The sequence below is a fragment of the Oncorhynchus masou genome, chromosome 6, assembly GCF_036934945.1.
Source record: "Oncorhynchus masou masou isolate Uvic2021 chromosome 6, UVic_Omas_1.1, whole genome shotgun sequence".
Classification (NCBI taxonomy): Eukaryota; Metazoa; Chordata; class Actinopteri; order Salmoniformes; family Salmonidae; genus Oncorhynchus; species Oncorhynchus masou.
Window position 1 is genome coordinate 58,546,968 of NC_088217.1, and position 16,604 is coordinate 58,563,571.

The following is a 16,604-nucleotide window of genomic DNA, read 5'->3' on the forward strand; positions in this document are numbered from 1 at the left end:
AGCCTACCATCAGTAACGCACTACGCCGCCAGGGACTCAAATCCTGCAGTGTGAGATGTTTCCCCCTGCTTAAGCCAGTACATGTCCAGGCCCGTCTGAAGTTTGCTAGAGAGCATTTGGATGATCCAGAAGAAGATTGGGAGAATGTCATATGGTCAGATGAAACCAAAATAGAATAGAATGGTAACTCAACTCATCGTGTTTGGAGGACAAAGAATGCTGAGTTGCATCCAAAGAACACAATACCTACTGTGAAGCATGGGGGTGGAAACATCATGCTTTGGGGCTGTTTTTCTGCACAGGGACCAGGACGACTGATCCGTGTAAAGGAAAGAATGAATGGGGCCATGTATCGTGAGATTTTGAGTGAAAACCTCCTTCCATCAGCAAGGGCATTGAAGATGAAACATGGCTGGATCTTTCAGCATGACAATGATCCCAAACACACCGCCCGGGCAACGAAGGAGTGGCTTCGTAAGAAGCATTTCAAGGTCCTGGAGTGGCCTAGCCAGTCTCCAGATCTCAACCCCATAGAAACCTTTGGAGGGAGTTGAAAGTCCGTGTTGCCCAGCAACAGCCCCAAAACATCACTGCTCTAGAGGATATCTGCATGGAGGAATGGGCCAAAATACCAGCAACAGTGTGTGAAAACCTTGTGAAGACTTACAGAAAACATTTGACCTTCTGTCATTGCCAACAAAGGGTATATAACAAAGTTTTGAGAAACTTTTGTTATTGACCAAATACTTATTTTCCACCATAATTTGCAAATACATTCATTAAAAATCCTACAATGTGATTTTCTGGAGAGAAAAAAATCGCAGTTTGTCTGTCATAGTTGAAGTGTACCTATGATGAAAATTACAGGCCTCATCTTTTTAAGTGGGAGAACTTGCACAATTGGTGGCTGACTAAATACTTTTTTGCCCCATTGTATATGTCCACTCAAACTCTGCAAGATAATCCTGTTGTGTATTTATTGTTGATTGTGATTTCAAAATAAGAAGTTGAGAACCCATATCGAAAAAGGGAATATCTGTTTACTATTTTGCTGGTCCCAAAAGTAATGGGAGCAGCAAAGCAGTGAGCGAACATAATATTTTTCTGTTTATTGGACCTTACTTTTGTCCAGCTCCTGTTATTATTGTGGATGTGCGTAAAAAAAACTCAATTCATTATTCCTATATGTTAAAATAATGTGCTATTCACAACACAAGTGTTTGCTGTTGAATCACGATGAGCTGTGTCACCATTACCTCTATGGGCACCTCAGTTGAAAGAATCTGGTTAAACCTGATTTGTTAGTTTTGTAAGGAACACACTGTAGTTGCAGTGGTGATCGTAGTGCAAACTGATGACAATTCCGGTCTCATGATTATGGGTGGTTAGAGAAAGAACACATCTGAGCTGTTTTGACAGCTTTTAGATTAGCAGATATGAATGTGATCAACAAGAATAACCTACTTGTACTGTTAACACTTCAGTGACAGACGATTAGTTGATTCGAAGATAAGTTATTGTAGATAAGGTCTTGATGTCAGGCATTGTATGTATGATATCAACCAGGTATAATATTGCTTAACATGAAATAGTACAAGCATGGGTATTGATTACCTCTACATCCTGCCGCATCACTTCACACTGGAGTACCCCATCCTGTGCCTTCAATTACTAGTTTTGAGTTTGTGGGAATAAATATTCCACCATGGGTGGGCCTACATCTGTCTTACCCCAGTAAGGACCTCTTCAGTGAATGTGATCAAAAGTATTAACCGCTGGTCAGTTTAATTTTTCAATATCCTTCTTTTGAAATTGAATTTTCCACAATGTGGAGGTTCTATCATTATTTTGTATCAATCAATTTGACCTGAAAGATAAAGGAAATACAAAACAAAAGACAAATTAAATATCTACACTCAAATTAGTATGGTATGGTTATATAAGTCAAAAGCAAAAGTAGGGTCGACTTTAGCATTTTAGCTAATTAGCACATTTTCAACTACTTTAATGTTTTACCTACTTTGCAACTACTTAGCATGTTGCCTAATCCTTCTCCTAACCTTAACCCTGTTAGATAACCCTTCCCCTAACCCTAACGTTACTACCAGATAGTCTTGTCTTGTGGACCCGTTTGTCAAATTTAGGTGGACACAACTCAGAAGCCATATCTTTGACACTGCTTGAGACCCATTTGTCTGTTACATACAACATTGGGTAGGCCTATAAACAATGTATAATAGGTCTACATTGCCTAATTATAACCTATGTAATAAAATAGAAAGGTGACATCAGGTATAGGTTTGTAACAGCGTATTAGGAGAACAAAAACAACAAAAAACAAACAATGGAGTGCTAATCCTATATTGTCACTTAATAACTTTATCCCACTCACGGGGAGGGGTGGAATTGAGAGCGAGCTCAGCCGAATTGAGGTGGAACATTAGACTGTGTAGAGCCCTTAATCTAACGTAGCAGGCATAAAGGCCTCCCTGAAACGCTATACAACCAATGATATATATATATATATATATATATATATATATACACACACACACACACACACACACTATTGTTCAAATGTTTGGGGTCACTTAGAAATGTCCTTGTTTTTGAAAGAAAAGCAAATTTTTTGTCCATGTAAAATAAAGTTTAAATTGATCATAAATACAGTGTAGACGTTGTTAATGTTGTAAATGACTATTGTAGCTAGAAACAGCAGATTTTTTTATTTTTTTTATGGAATATCTACATAGGCGTACAGAGGCCCATTATCGGCAACCATCATTCTTGTGTTCCAATAGCACGTTGTGATAGCTAATCCAAGTTTATCGTTTTAAAAGGCTAATTGATCATTAGAAAACCCTTTTCCTAAAAACAGGACCCGCAAAACAACAGTCTCAATGTTAACAGTGAAGAGGCGACTGGAATGCTGGCCTTCTAGGCAGAGTTGCAAAGAAAAAGCCATATCTCAGACTGGCCAATAAAAAGAAAAGATTAAGATGGCCAAAAGAACACAGACACTGGACAGGAATTCTGCCTAGAAGGCCAGCATCCCGGAGTTGCCTCTTCACTGTTGACATTGAGACTGGTTGAGGACTTGTGAGGTGTCTGTTTCTCAAACTAGACACACTGATGTAGTTGTCCTCTTGCTCAGCTGTGCATCGGGTCCTCCCACTCCCCTTTCTATTCTGGTTAGAGCCAGCTGTGTTAACCTAATTGCAAAAGGGTTTTCTAATGATTATTTGCCTTTTTTAAATGATAAACTTGGATTAGCTAACACAACGTGCCAATGAAACAAAGGAGTGATGGTTGCTGATAATGGGCCTCCGAACGCCTATGTAGATATTCCATAAAAAATCTGCCGTTTCCAGCTACAATCGTCATTTACAACATTAACAATGTCGACACTGTATTGTGATCAATTTGATCACAATATTACTACACTGTATTTCTGATCAATTTGCTGGTATTTTAATGGACAAAAATATGTGCTTTTCAAGGACATTTCTAAGGGAGCACAAACTTTTGAATGACACACACAGTGTCTCAAATTATTCAGACCCTTGGACTTTTTTCACATTTTGTTATGTTACAGCCTTATTCTAAGATGATGTATTACATCAATCTACACACAATACCCCATAATGACAAAGAAAAAAACAGGTTTTCAGAATGTTGGGAAAAAATATTAAAAATAAAAAACTGAAATCACATTTACATATGTGGTCAGACCCTGTACGCAGTACTTTCTTGAAGCACCTTTGGCAGCGATTACAGCCTCAAGTCTTCTTGGGTATGACCCTACAAGCTTGGCACACCTGTATTTGGGGAGTGTCTCACATTCTCCTCTGCAGATCCTCTCAAGCTCTGTCAGGTTGCTGCACAGCTATTTTCAGGTCTCTCCAGAGATGTTAGATCAGGTTCAAGTTCGTGCTCTGGCTGGGCCACTCAAGGACATTCAGAGACTTGTCCCGAAGCCACTCCTGTGTTGACTTTGCTGTGTGCTTAGGGTCGTTGTCCTTTTGGTAGGTGAACCTTCGCCCCCAGTCTGAGGTCCTGACTGCTCTGGAGAAGGTTTTCATCAAGGATCTCTCTGTACTTGCTCCATTCATCTTTGCCTCGATCCTGACTAGTCTCCCAGGCCCTGCCACTGAAAAACATCCCACAGCATGATGTTGCCACCACCATACTTCACTGTAGGGATGGTGCCAGATTTCCTCCAGATGTGGACGCTTGGCATTCAGGCAAAATAGTTCAATCTTGGTTTCATCAGACCAGATGGTCTTGTTTCTCATGGTCTGAGAGTCTTTTGGTGCCTTATGTCAAACTCCAAGTGGGCTGTCATGTGCCTTTTTACTGAGGAGTGGCTTCCGTCTGGTCACTCTACATAAAGGCCTGATTGGTGGAGGGCTGCAGAAATGTTTTGATACCCTTCCCCAGATCTGTGCCTCGACACAATCCTGTCTCCTGAGCTCTACGGACAATTCCTAAAACCTCATGGCTTGGTTTTTGCACTGACATGCACTGTCAACTATGGGACCTTAGGATGCACCTGAGCTCAATGTTGAGTCTCATAGGGTCTGAATAGTTATGTAAATAAGGTATTTTTTTAAATAATTTTGCAAAAATGTCTGTAGATTAAAAAGGAATTATTATTATTTGTCCGTTTTAGAATAAGGATGTTACGTAACAAAATGTGGAAAATGTTCAGGGGTCTGAATACTTTCCAAATGCACTGTATGATGGCTACCATAAAGAGACGCTGGGGATAGGTTTTCAATTTCATATCATGTGAGCGAGAGGTGGAGCCAGATGACGTTAAGCTACCGCGACCGCTATATACAGGGGTGTATTCATTACACCGATTCTGTTGCAAAACTTTTCGTAAACGGTACGAGGACGAGACCTACCTGAATGTGTCCAATAGAAACTCTTGTTTTTGTTGCAAAACGCAACTTTTTGGACTAATGGTTACACCCAGGTGAGGAAGAGGCGGTGTGCTTCTGAACAGACTATTAGACCAACAATACGAAAGCCTCCTCTGGAATAGCCTACAGACGCTGTCATGATCGGCAACTAGAGAAGTCCAGTCCATTTCAGCGCAGGCCGTTTTTATAAAGAGACTACTAAGTTTTTAGAGATTTACATTTGCTATATGCCTGTAAGAGTACTGTAGTGCAGGAGAGTACACCGCCATATGTTACCTTAGTGCTGCGTAGGCACAATGATGAGCTCCGACGCGCTCCGGCCGACACAGAACTCCGGGCGCAAAGCGCTTGGTAAACTCGCCAGCAGGTTAGAAGAAGTGAAGAACCCATGGCGACAAGGTTCGACGCTCGAACTCAGCCACAACGAGGCGGCCAGGTTGGCAACCGACGCTCTGTTGGAGTCTGGGGAGAAGGAATACAGACGAGTTCTGACAGAGGAAAGGGAATTAAATTTTCTCTCGCCGCTTGAGATTCATTATATTACGGAGAATGCAGCCAAGAACTGTAGCTCCGAAAACATCTCAAATGGCACGGAGGGGGACATTGGGGAGGGGGATACGGTGTCGGAGCTTACCTCGGGGACCTATTTCCCAATGATGTCCGACGAAGAGCCACCTATTCTGGAACTAGGGTGGCCAGAAAACCCCCAACGATACGGACCCTCAGAAACACAGATCTATTTCCAAAGGGACAAGACTCACAATGTGAAAGACCTCATTCGGTCGTTAATTAATAAAGCAAAAAGGGTAAGTCATTGAATTGTATATATACACAGAGAGAAAGAGAGTAACGGCCAATGGCTATGGTCCCCTAAAAAGCACTTGGGTTATTTACCTACCTCTGTCCACTCCTGTGGTATGGCTATGGGCTTATTGTTGCTTTAATACAAACAATTGAACTATTTGACATGTCTAAACATGCCCATGTACTGTATGTTTTGCAATCGTATCTGGAAAAGCTGTGTGTTGTCGCTAAAACACATACATTTACCTCCATGTATTTTAAAGGAAATTGGGAGACATTACAAGCCTTTAAGGTTTAGTTTTGGAGCAAGAGGCCTCCCCATACAGTAATCCATAGGCCCGGCTATAATTTTCTTAGGGTCATCAATGTTTCATACATTCATTTCAGCCTGTAATATGTAATGTGTGTGTCATATTCATTTGAAGAAAAGGTAGCCTAGTGCAATAGCAATACTTTTTACTACAGCATGTACAGAGGCATACAGGCCTTCAGCTCATGCCTAGTTATCCTTGGCAAAAAGCCATATAGACTTGTGTTGGATAAAAATGTTAACATTTCCTATGAATACCCTCTGCAATGTAATGCACACCATAGGTGTATTAATCATATATTCCTACATTCATATAGCATTATGACCAATACTCTATAATGCCTTAAAAAGCTAAGCGTTGTAATGCCCTATATGTAAATCTCATTAAGAGAGCATTATATTGTGCTCATCAAAGGGTATATTCCTCTTTTTTCAATAGGCTAAAAAGGGTAAATTCCCATTCTCCTGCACACCCTCGAATACAGTGTTTCTAAAAAAATATATATATCCTCTGGGACCCCCAGACGTTTCACAATTTTGTTGAAACCCTGAACTAGCTCACCTGATTGACTTAGTCAACGCCTTGATTATCAGTTGGCAAGTTGAATCCGGTGTGCTAGCTCTGGAATATATCAAATACATAGAACGGCTGGGGTTCCCTGATGAGAGGTTTGAAAATCACTGCTTTAATACACCTAGCTGTCTTGCACACCAAACATGTACTTGGTGATTCTGATTCTAAAATTGTATGATCATTTTAATTATCATTCATACTTGGCTGGTACAAAATACAGATGTGATATAAAAATACAAAAATTATTATTATAGGCCTATAGATAAAATTACCAAATAGAAAATAGCAGCATTGTATCCTGTTGTCCATCCATCAAATTAAATGTTTGTATTTATCAACTTTTCCCTGTATGTGCAGGTCATAGCGTTGGTCATGGACCTCTTCACAGACGTTGATCTGCTGTGTGACTTGATGGAGGCCTCGAACAAACGCAAGGTCCCTGTGTACATTCTTCTGGATGAGAAGAATCTCAACTACTTTGTTGACATGTGTGCAGCACTGGACATCCAGAACTCTCACCTGGGTGTAAGTATGGGATGTGGTGGGTGCATGGGTTGATGGATTGCTGAATAGAATGTACTATTTCAACTCTGTATTTCGCTCCCTCTTTTCTCCCCCTCTCTCTCGCTGTGTTTCTGCTTCTCTTTCTCTCTTTTTCTGTGTGTGTGTGTGTGTGTGTGCACGCATGTGCATGCATTCATTATACAATGTGCAGTGGTACACTTTTTCAGTGTGAAAATGGAAGATGGGTTGATACCATTTATTACCTGCAAACATACATCATGATTCGTTAGATATTGTTAATCTCATTGGTGTTATTATTTCCACAAAATTTGACATTTTCATTACTTTTCCAGAACATGAGAATCCGCAGTGTATGTGGAGATACATACTGCACTAAAAGTGGGAAAAAATTCACCGGGCAGGTCCAGGAAAAGTTTATGATTATAGACTGTGAGGAAGTCATTGCTGGGTCATACAGGTAAGGATTGTACTCGTGTCTCCTGGGAAAATACATATCAGTTATTTATCTATTCATTTGCAGTAAATCTAAAGCATAATAAGCGTGAACTGAGAATTCCTATATTGCACAGTATGCTGCTTCAGCTAAGCGCTAGCCTTGCTCTGGACATTGTCTACCAACATTGGGTGGCACTCTGAATTATCTGACTCAGATAATTGAGGTGACTCAGGCAAACATAGCTGTAATTTGAGTCATTTGGTAAACATCCCATTCCTAAGTGCTTTGTGCTCTCCCTCAGTTGAACCTTGGTACGTTGTACCGGCATCCAGAAGCCAATTGGTCAAACTCTTTGGAGAGTGGATGGGATAGGTCCTCTAGGAGGAAGGTCAACTTGTGCAGCAAGTGTTTGTCGGGTCAGGCAAGCTGTGATCCCATTAGATGGAGAGCAGACTTTGATGGTTATCTGTAAGCAGTTTTTACAGATAAATGGTTTAATAACGAAAACGTTATCACAACGGCATCAGGAGGACTCTAGAGGCAAAAAAAAATTAAATGTTCCGCTATTTAATAGTTATAACAGCTGAATAACCACTGTGTTAAACTCTATTTTTGATGCCGATTAAATGTCTCCCAAAGCTAGTGGCCTACGGTGCTTTTATTTACTTTTTTGGGGGCGGGGTAGATCACCCTTAATATTGCAGATAGATTGTAGCTTCCATCAATGTAATTGTCTGCATCATTTCCAATCATATACTCATTCAAGGGGATTTCTTTATTTTTTTATATTTTCTACATTGTAGAATTATAGTGAAGACATCAAAAGTATGAAATAACACATGGAATTATGTTGTAACCAAAATACGTGTTAAACAAATCAAGATATATTTTATTTTAGATTCTTCAAAGTAGCCACCCTTTGCCTTGATAACAGCTTTGCACACTCTTGGCATTCTCTCAAAAACAATTGGGTTACTACATGATTCCATATGTGTTATTTCATACTTTTGATGTCTTCACTATTATTCTACAATGTAGAAAATAGAAGAAAAAAAGAAAAAAAAACTGGAATGAGTAGGTGTGTCCCACTTTTGACTGGTACTGTATATATTTAAAAATATATATATTTTCCTTTATTTTCCCCTAACCATACCACCCCTCCCCTAATTGGAGTAAAGTGCTTTTCTTGTACGATTGATAGAAGTGGAAGCATTTGAAACAAGCAAATAATACTTGACCATGATAGAAGTGGTTATAAAATTAGTCCCAGTAAGTGTGTTTTAACAATTGAAGAAGTGCATACATGCACTTATTATCTACACTGTATTGCTCATTGCCCTTGTCACTTAATCTCATGCAAAACATTCGTACACCCTCCATTTTGAAAAGCAATGTGTTGGCAGTTTTGTCAACTGCCAACAAAACTAGTATCAGTTGAACAAACTTGTTCTTGAGAGCCCTCGGGCGTTTTATGGGCTTGATGATGCCTAGAGGAAGGTGTGTAGAGGAACTTGAGATTAATGTGTACATTTCTTCCTTGGCCTTACACTTTTTCTATGTCTCACTTGACTTTATGGGAAATATGTAGCTTGTATGTTTAGATTTTGCCTTCATGTTCAGACAGGAAGACAGAAGTGTCAGCTGTTTTCTCAGCTGATGATGATTCATTACTGGGTAGGGAGGTCTACAAGGGTTTAACTCAGGGGTGAGTGTGCAAACAATGAGGTTTGTACACATGTGCCAAGCCCTCAGTCAATGCAAAAGCATTTACCTGTAGAGTTTACTGGAAATATATTTGTAGTTCCATTTTATGTTCATCTTGAAATTCAAACAAAACACTTTTATATTTGGAAGTGGTAGCTATTTTGACTATCAAGCACATCCGTATGACAGGCTTTACAACAATGAAAGGGAAATCAGTAGTACTTCAAGCAAAAACAATTGCTCACATACAGAGGAACACTGATATGCTATGTACCTAAGTTGTTCTTCTGGTTCAGTATTCAAATTGAATTCAAAGTTAGCCTGTTCATATTTGTTTGGTCGTTTTGAAAACATGCTTACCCTAAGAAACTGTTGATAACACGGGTATTATTATACAGGCATAACGTATTATGTGGTCATAGTACATTCTAAGTAGGGAGCTCACAATATATTATCACAATACTTAAGTGCCAATACGATATGTATTGCAATTCTCATGGTTCTCACGATTCTATATTTATTGGAATTCATTACTGAGATGTTATTGTGATTTGTCCCAAACATATTGCTCACTATATGTCTGCTGCGGAGAGACAATATCATTTTATGATCAGTCATGGAAATAAAACTAACTTTAAGCATCAGCTGTCAGAGCAGCTTACAGATCCTTGCACCTGTATAGAGCCCACCCAACTACCTCATCCCCATATTGTTATTTATTTATTTTTGCTCCTTTGCACCCCAGTATCTCTGTACTTGCACATTCATCTTCTGCACATCTATCACTCCAGTGTTTATTTTCTAAATTTAAATTATTTTGCCACTATGGCCTATTTATTGTCTTACTTCATTTAAAACACTATATAGACTTGTCTATTGTGTTATTGACTGTATGTTTGTTTATTCCATGTGTAACTCTGTGTTGTTTGTGTTGTACTGCTTTGCTTTATCTTGGCCAGGTCGCAGTTGTGAGAACATGTTCTCAACTGGCCTACCTGGTTAAATAAAGGTGAAATAAAAATAAAAAAGTGCGAAAAACATGTTAGCTCACTATTTAAAAAGAAGATTGAGAACAAGATATAGGATGAAAAACACCAGAGTTGTGGCGCAGGTACAGCCGACTAACGCAAGCTAACCCTACCTAGCAAATAAATAAATACATATATTTTTTTATATATTTCTCAAATCGATACTTGGAGTCAAAGTATCAATATAATATCATCCAAAATAATATTGCGATATGTAACCATCTATTTTTCCCCTATCACTAATTATAAGACTTGTCATAAGTATCTTTGAACTAGTTATAATGTGTGTCATGCTATAATGAATCGGAGTTATCAGTCATTTTTGCCTGTTGGAAATTGCCACATAGAAAGACAACATTAAGTTGATTTATAAAACTTTATAAGGCCGAAGACATGCTTAAAACAAATGTTTTATGACTATACGCCCTAAGTAAAGTGTTACTAAACTGTCATATTGCTTGCTGCATGTCGTCTAAAGCTGTTAAAAAGATATGTTGGTTTCTCACCAGAATTAGTTACCAGTTGCATAGGATGTACTTATATCTTTTTTCTGAAGGTTTATAAATAGTGTGCAAACCATTTGTGAGTTGAAAACGTTTTTATGCACTACCGGTAATTTGTTTTTAAGTAGAACATTACTGGGTAGGTATGTATTTGCTGTATGGCATATTTATCCCATTATGCACTGAGTACATTTGTGTATACATACTGTACAACTACTTGTTGTTGAAATTGTCATTGTTTTCGATCATGTTCCCTTTCCTGTAGTTTCAGCTGGCTCTCAGCGCAGGTCCACAGCAACATGGTGATGCACTTCTCTGGGCAGATCACTGAGAGCTTCGACCGAGAATTCCGCTGCCTGTACGCTGACTCTCAGATCATTGACTGTTTCCATAACCCAGATGAAGAGGGTCTCTCTTACTACCCCTACCCTGTTACTGCGCCCAACATGGGGCTAGACTTCTTCCCCGAGAGGTCACGGGATAGGGAGAGGGTTCTGAGTTCAGAGAACTCCAGCAGCCAATCCAGTTGCAGCATGTCCAGCATCAAGGCAGCACCTGGCATGACCAATACGGTTTACAAGGTCACTCAAGGTCATGACAAGAAAGAGACCAGCAACTCTCACCTGAGCCCTGAGAGGAGAGGAGGGGCACTAACTACCTCCCTTCATAATCAGACTGCCCAAGGCACAAGAGGCTCCCCCAATGAGACCAATCACAGCCCAGTTACAGAGCACGCTTCCTCTGGGATCGGCCAATCGGTCGGGATGGAGTGGTCCAAGTCCATCCCCACAGAGTTCCGCCAACCAAACGTTGGCGGAACAACGTCCAAGTTTCAGACTCTTGGTTTATACGACCAAAAGTCAAGCCTCTTCAACAGTAGCCCCAAGACACAGTCTCCAATGCCGGACAGCAAACTCTCTGCCAAGCAGAGGACTACCTCCAACCCCGTCCTCAACAAGCTCACCGACCTCTTCCTCCCCCCAACCAAGAAGGACTTCCTCCACCCAACTGAGGACACCTACATCTTCAGGAGGTCTCCTTCTCACAGCACAGCCTTTGGGGGGCCAGACCTCTCCCAGACAGAGCCGGAGAGCGAGCAGACTCCCCCGCCACCGCCCCCCATGATAAACCGGAAGGACCAGAAACGCATGACCTTAGGCCACAGCAAACTTGACCTGGTCAACCACTACAACAAAATGAAGTCCAAACAGGTGTACAGCAGGTTTGAGTTAAAGAATAACAACTGAGGCTCTGCTGAGAAAGTACTTTACCTCCCCTACCCCCATCGCACTGGACCTCCAGGAAGCAGAGCACACCTTTTTGCCTTTTGTAGAGAACATTATAGCGGAGTGGCATTTTGTACCTTAATGGCCCGATAGGAGTTTAGAGGAGGGTAGAGTACAGCCTGAATTAGCCTGTTTACACTGAGTTGTAGTGATAGCTTTTTAGCATTTGCATGTAGACATTGAAGCTGTGGCGGTCCTGCCAATAAGTGACATGACACATTTTGCTGAGGGTCCCCAAAATGCTAGGGCCGGCCCTTCATTCAATGACTGCGTATTGTGTTCTTATTTCTGTGTCTTTCACTAGCCAGTATGGCTTTAATGATTTAATACTGTATGAAATGGGGTTTTTAAGATGTGTTTTTACTTTTGATCACACCTACACATTCCAGGGTTGTTCTTTATTTTTACTATTTTCTAATGTAGAAAATAGTACAAATAAAGAAAAAACCTTGAATGAGTAGGTGTGTCCAAACATTTGACTGGTACTGTATATCTATACGTTTAAGTTAGTCATATAGGATGATTTGGTGCGAAAATTAAAAGGGACTTCATCAAAGTGAGGATATTAATAGTGAGATGTGCAATGACATTTTGTTTCAATATTTTATTTATTTAATTAAAATAATATACTTGATTGAGAAAATGAATACTGTTTTAGACAGGGTAGCTGTGGTTCTGATGTAGTTGTTGAGCTCAATGTGAACTTTAGTTTTAACCATCGATCATGTGTAAAAAGTAGAATAGCATGTTTTTGTGTTGTGCCGGGCATACACTACACGACTTTCCAACATTGCTGAGCATGTTTTTGTGTTGTGCCGGGCATACACTACACGACTTTCCAACATTGCTGAGCCGCACACATTAAACAACCGTCCTTCCTCTAGTTTTTTGTCTTGCCAACGTAATGTTACGCACACTAAACTATGTGGGACAGACGGTGGTAGGGGTCAAACACTACAATATTCTTCACTTGCCACGCTGTCTCGTGAAAACGATGTGGTTTAGATTGTTACCGTAACTAGAACGAGCTGTGGTTCAAAGCAGCCTCAACACATTTTCAGTCAGATATTCACGCTTGCCATACAAGTTGAAATATCTAGCCAAACATTTTAAATTGATTTACATTGTCTGTGAACTTCAGAGCTATAATTATTTGACACTAACTTTGGTTAAAAGTAAGTATAAACGCATACTAGTAGTAGTCATCACTAACGCGACACGTCTTCATCTCACTGGCATCTTCTTTGGCAAGCTCTCATTGGCTATTGCTGATTACTGTTCTCAAAACTTGTCGTTGCACATCTCACACTACAAGAGCATTGCAGATTTTGTGCGAATAAAATTAAACGCTTGAAAATATCGGGATGGCTCAAAGACTGGATCAGTATCAGTAGCTCTCAGATTTCGGTAGCCCTCAGACGGCCGCGCTCCCCGAGTCGGCAACGACAGGAGACAAAATCCCAATATCTCAAGAACTTGTCTTGGACAGCTAAATCGCACCAAAATCATGTAGTGTACGCCCAGCTTTAAAGGTGCAATATGCAAAAATCTCTGCAATTTCCTGATTGTTAAACTGAAATTAGGCAAACTAATTGAATTGTATGTGACAAAACAAGCAATGCATAATGTATAGAATCATTGTACCATCTAAACCACTGTGAAATATATTTTCCAGAACCAAATATATTGTATTTTCAGCACTTTGAAGCTGGTGAATGGGAAGCGTAGAAATAGCGCACATAGAGCAGATCTACTGCTTCTTAGACTTGCTTTCAATGAGAATGACAGATCTACAACTCACCTTTCTATGTGAATTTGGTCAGGTCGCCCAAAAGGTTATATATTGCAGCTTAAAGATATGAGTTTGCAAATTAAATATGTGAACTAGAGTTAGAACTGTTACAAGGGCTAAGATTAACTGATTACAGTTTTACTGAAAATAACAATTTGCAATAAAGCTCTTTTTGATTGGAGTTCTAATCTAATTCTGTGTATGCCACCAAATATAAATACTGATGATGTAGGGTGGCCCCAGCCTACAAAGTGACCCTTATCAACTATGCAAGGATTCCTCTGTGTTGTCTTAGAAATGCTGCATTATCTCACCCCCATTATGTCACACCTCTGGGTAGCAGAGGTTCTATTGTGATATCATCCTGTAGATCTGAAGTCTGAGTGGAAGTTAACTCAACAGTTATGCAATTGGTCAACCACTCAGATTTTGAATCCAACTAACTCAGATGCTTATAAAAGTCTTAGATTCATTGTCTCTCTCCTTTGCTCCTGACCTGCACTGTTGAGATACTCTCTCACTCTCATGAGCTATGGTCCATGACACCTTTGTTTTTCTCTCCCTATCCGATCATCCCTAGAATAATGCCTTGCAGTGCTTGTTAATGCTTTCTAACTTAAGCATAATGTAATTACATCTATTTGCCTTTGACAGACAATTCTTATTCCTGTACATTTTTACATTTTAGTCACTTAGCAGACACTCTTATCCAGAGTGACTTACAGTAGTGAGTGAATACATTTTTGTTCTTTTTCATACTGATCCCACATGGGAATCAAACCCACAACTCCAGCATTGCAAGCGCCATGCTCTACAAACTGTGCCACATGGGAGGATCTGTAACTCAACTAGACTAGCTGGCATATTGCTGAATCATCTTTATGGAGTCAGATAAAAAATGTAACAGGCTTTGTTAATATAGAAATTGCATAGTCTTATCACGGGTCACATGTGAAGTGTGTATATATAATATATACTTAGGCTATATGATAAATATTACACCACTACTATGATGATGATGGTAATTACGATGACCAGATACTCTCAGTAAAACATGTATTGCCCACATATAGATTGCAAGCCACTTCTCTGCCCTTTTCTTAAAGTGTGCACTTGTACATTTCCCATCATGGATTTAACAATGTGCCACATAAAGATCCAGAATGGCCCTGGAGTTGGATAGGGTACCCTCTGATGCACGATTGACATGAGCCAGAAATAGAATTTGACCATTTTTTTTATTTATTTCACTTTTATTTAACCAGGTAGGCTAGTTGAGAACAAGTACTCATTTGCAACTGCGACCTGGCCAAGATAAAGCATAGCAGTGTGAACAGACAACACAGAGTTACACATGGAGTAAACAATAAACAAATCAATAACACAGTAGAAAAAAAGAGAGTCTATATACATTGTGTGCAAAAGGCATGAGGAGGTAGGCAAATAATTACAATTTTGCAGATTAACACTTGAGTGATAAATGATCAGATGGTCATGTACAGGTAGAGATATTGGTGTGCAAAAGAGCAGAAAAGTAAATAAATAAATACAGTATGGGGATGAGGGAGGTAAAAATGGGTGGGCTATTTACCGATAGACTATGTACAGCTGCAGCGATCAGTTAGCTGCTCAGATAGCAGATGTTTGAAGTTGGTGAGGGAGATAAAAGTCTCCAACTTCAGCGATTTTTGCAATTCGTTCCAGTCACAGGCAGCAGAGAACTGGAACGAAAGGCGGCCAAATGAGGTGTTGGCTTTAGGGATGATCAGTGAGATACACCTGCTGGAGCGCGTGCTACGGGTGGGTGTTGCCATCGTGACCAGTGACCTGAGATAAGGCGTAGATTTACCTAGCATGGACTTGTAGATGACCTGGAGCCAGTGGGTCTGGCGACGAATATGTAGCGAGGGCCAGCCGACTAGAGCATACAGGTCGCAGTGGTGGGTGGTATAAGGTGCTTTAGTGACAAAACGGATGGCACTGTGATAAACTGCATCCAGTTTGCTGAGTAGAGTGTTGGAAGCTATTTTGTAGATGACATCGCCGAAGTCGAGGATCGGTAGGATAGTCAGTTTTATTAGGGTAAGTTTGGCGGCGTGAGTGAAGGAGGCTTTGTTGCGGAATAGAAAGCCGACTCTAGATTTGATTTTCGATTGGAGATGTTTGATACGAGTCTGGAAGGAGAGTTTACAGTCTAGCCAGACACCTAGGTACTTATAGATGTCCACATATTCAAGGTCAGAACCATCCAGGGTGGTGATGCTAGTCAGGCATGCGGGTGCAGGCAGCGAACGGTTGAAAAGCATGCATTTGGTTTTACTAGCGTTTAAGAGCAGTTGGAGGCCGCGGAAGGAGTGTTGTATGGCATTGAAGCTCATTTGGAGGTTAGATAGCACAGTGTCCAAGGACGGGCCGGAAGTATATAGAATGGTGTCGTCTGCGTAGAGGTGGATCATGGAATTTCCCGTAGCAAGAGCAACATCATTGATATATACAGAGAAAAGAGTCGGCCCGAGAATTGAACCCTGTGTCACCCCCATAGACTCCCAGAGGACCGGACAGCATGCCCTCCGATTTGACACACTGAACTCTGTCTGCAAAGTAGTTGGTGAACCAGGCACGGCAGTCATCAGAAAAACCGAGGCTACTGAGTCTGCCGATAAGAATATGGTGATTGACAGAGTCGAAAGCCTTGGCAAGGTCGATGAAGACGG

General features: G+C 40.4%; 1 protein-coding gene across 1 annotated transcript; it reads left to right on the forward strand.

Moving 5' to 3' along the window:
• The first annotated feature begins 4,856 nt into the window (after positions 1-4,856).
• fam83c (family with sequence similarity 83 member C) lies at positions 4,857-14,071 on the forward strand. The gene is made up of 4 exons (XM_064969255.1): positions 4,857-5,734; positions 6,974-7,141; positions 7,474-7,598; positions 11,078-14,071. Exons 1-4 carry the CDS (start codon positions 5,225-5,227, stop codon positions 12,057-12,059), a joined length of 1,785 nt encoding a protein of 594 aa, XP_064825327.1. The 5' UTR covers positions 4,857-5,224; the 3' UTR covers positions 12,060-14,071.
• The last annotated feature ends 2,533 nt before the right edge of the window (positions 14,072-16,604 follow it).

Coding starts and splice junctions, on each gene's coding strand:
- fam83c (XM_064969255.1), top strand. CDS start 5,225: ATGATGAGCTCCGACGCGCTCCGGCCGACACAGAACTCCGGGCGCAAA. Junction 5,735..6,973: donor TAATTAATAAAGCAAAAAGG/GTAAGTCATTGA, acceptor CTGTATGTGCAG/GTCATAGCGTTGGTCATGGA. Junction 7,599..11,077: donor GTCATTGCTGGGTCATACAG/GTAAGGATTGTA, acceptor CCTTTCCTGTAG/TTTCAGCTGGCTCTCAGCGC.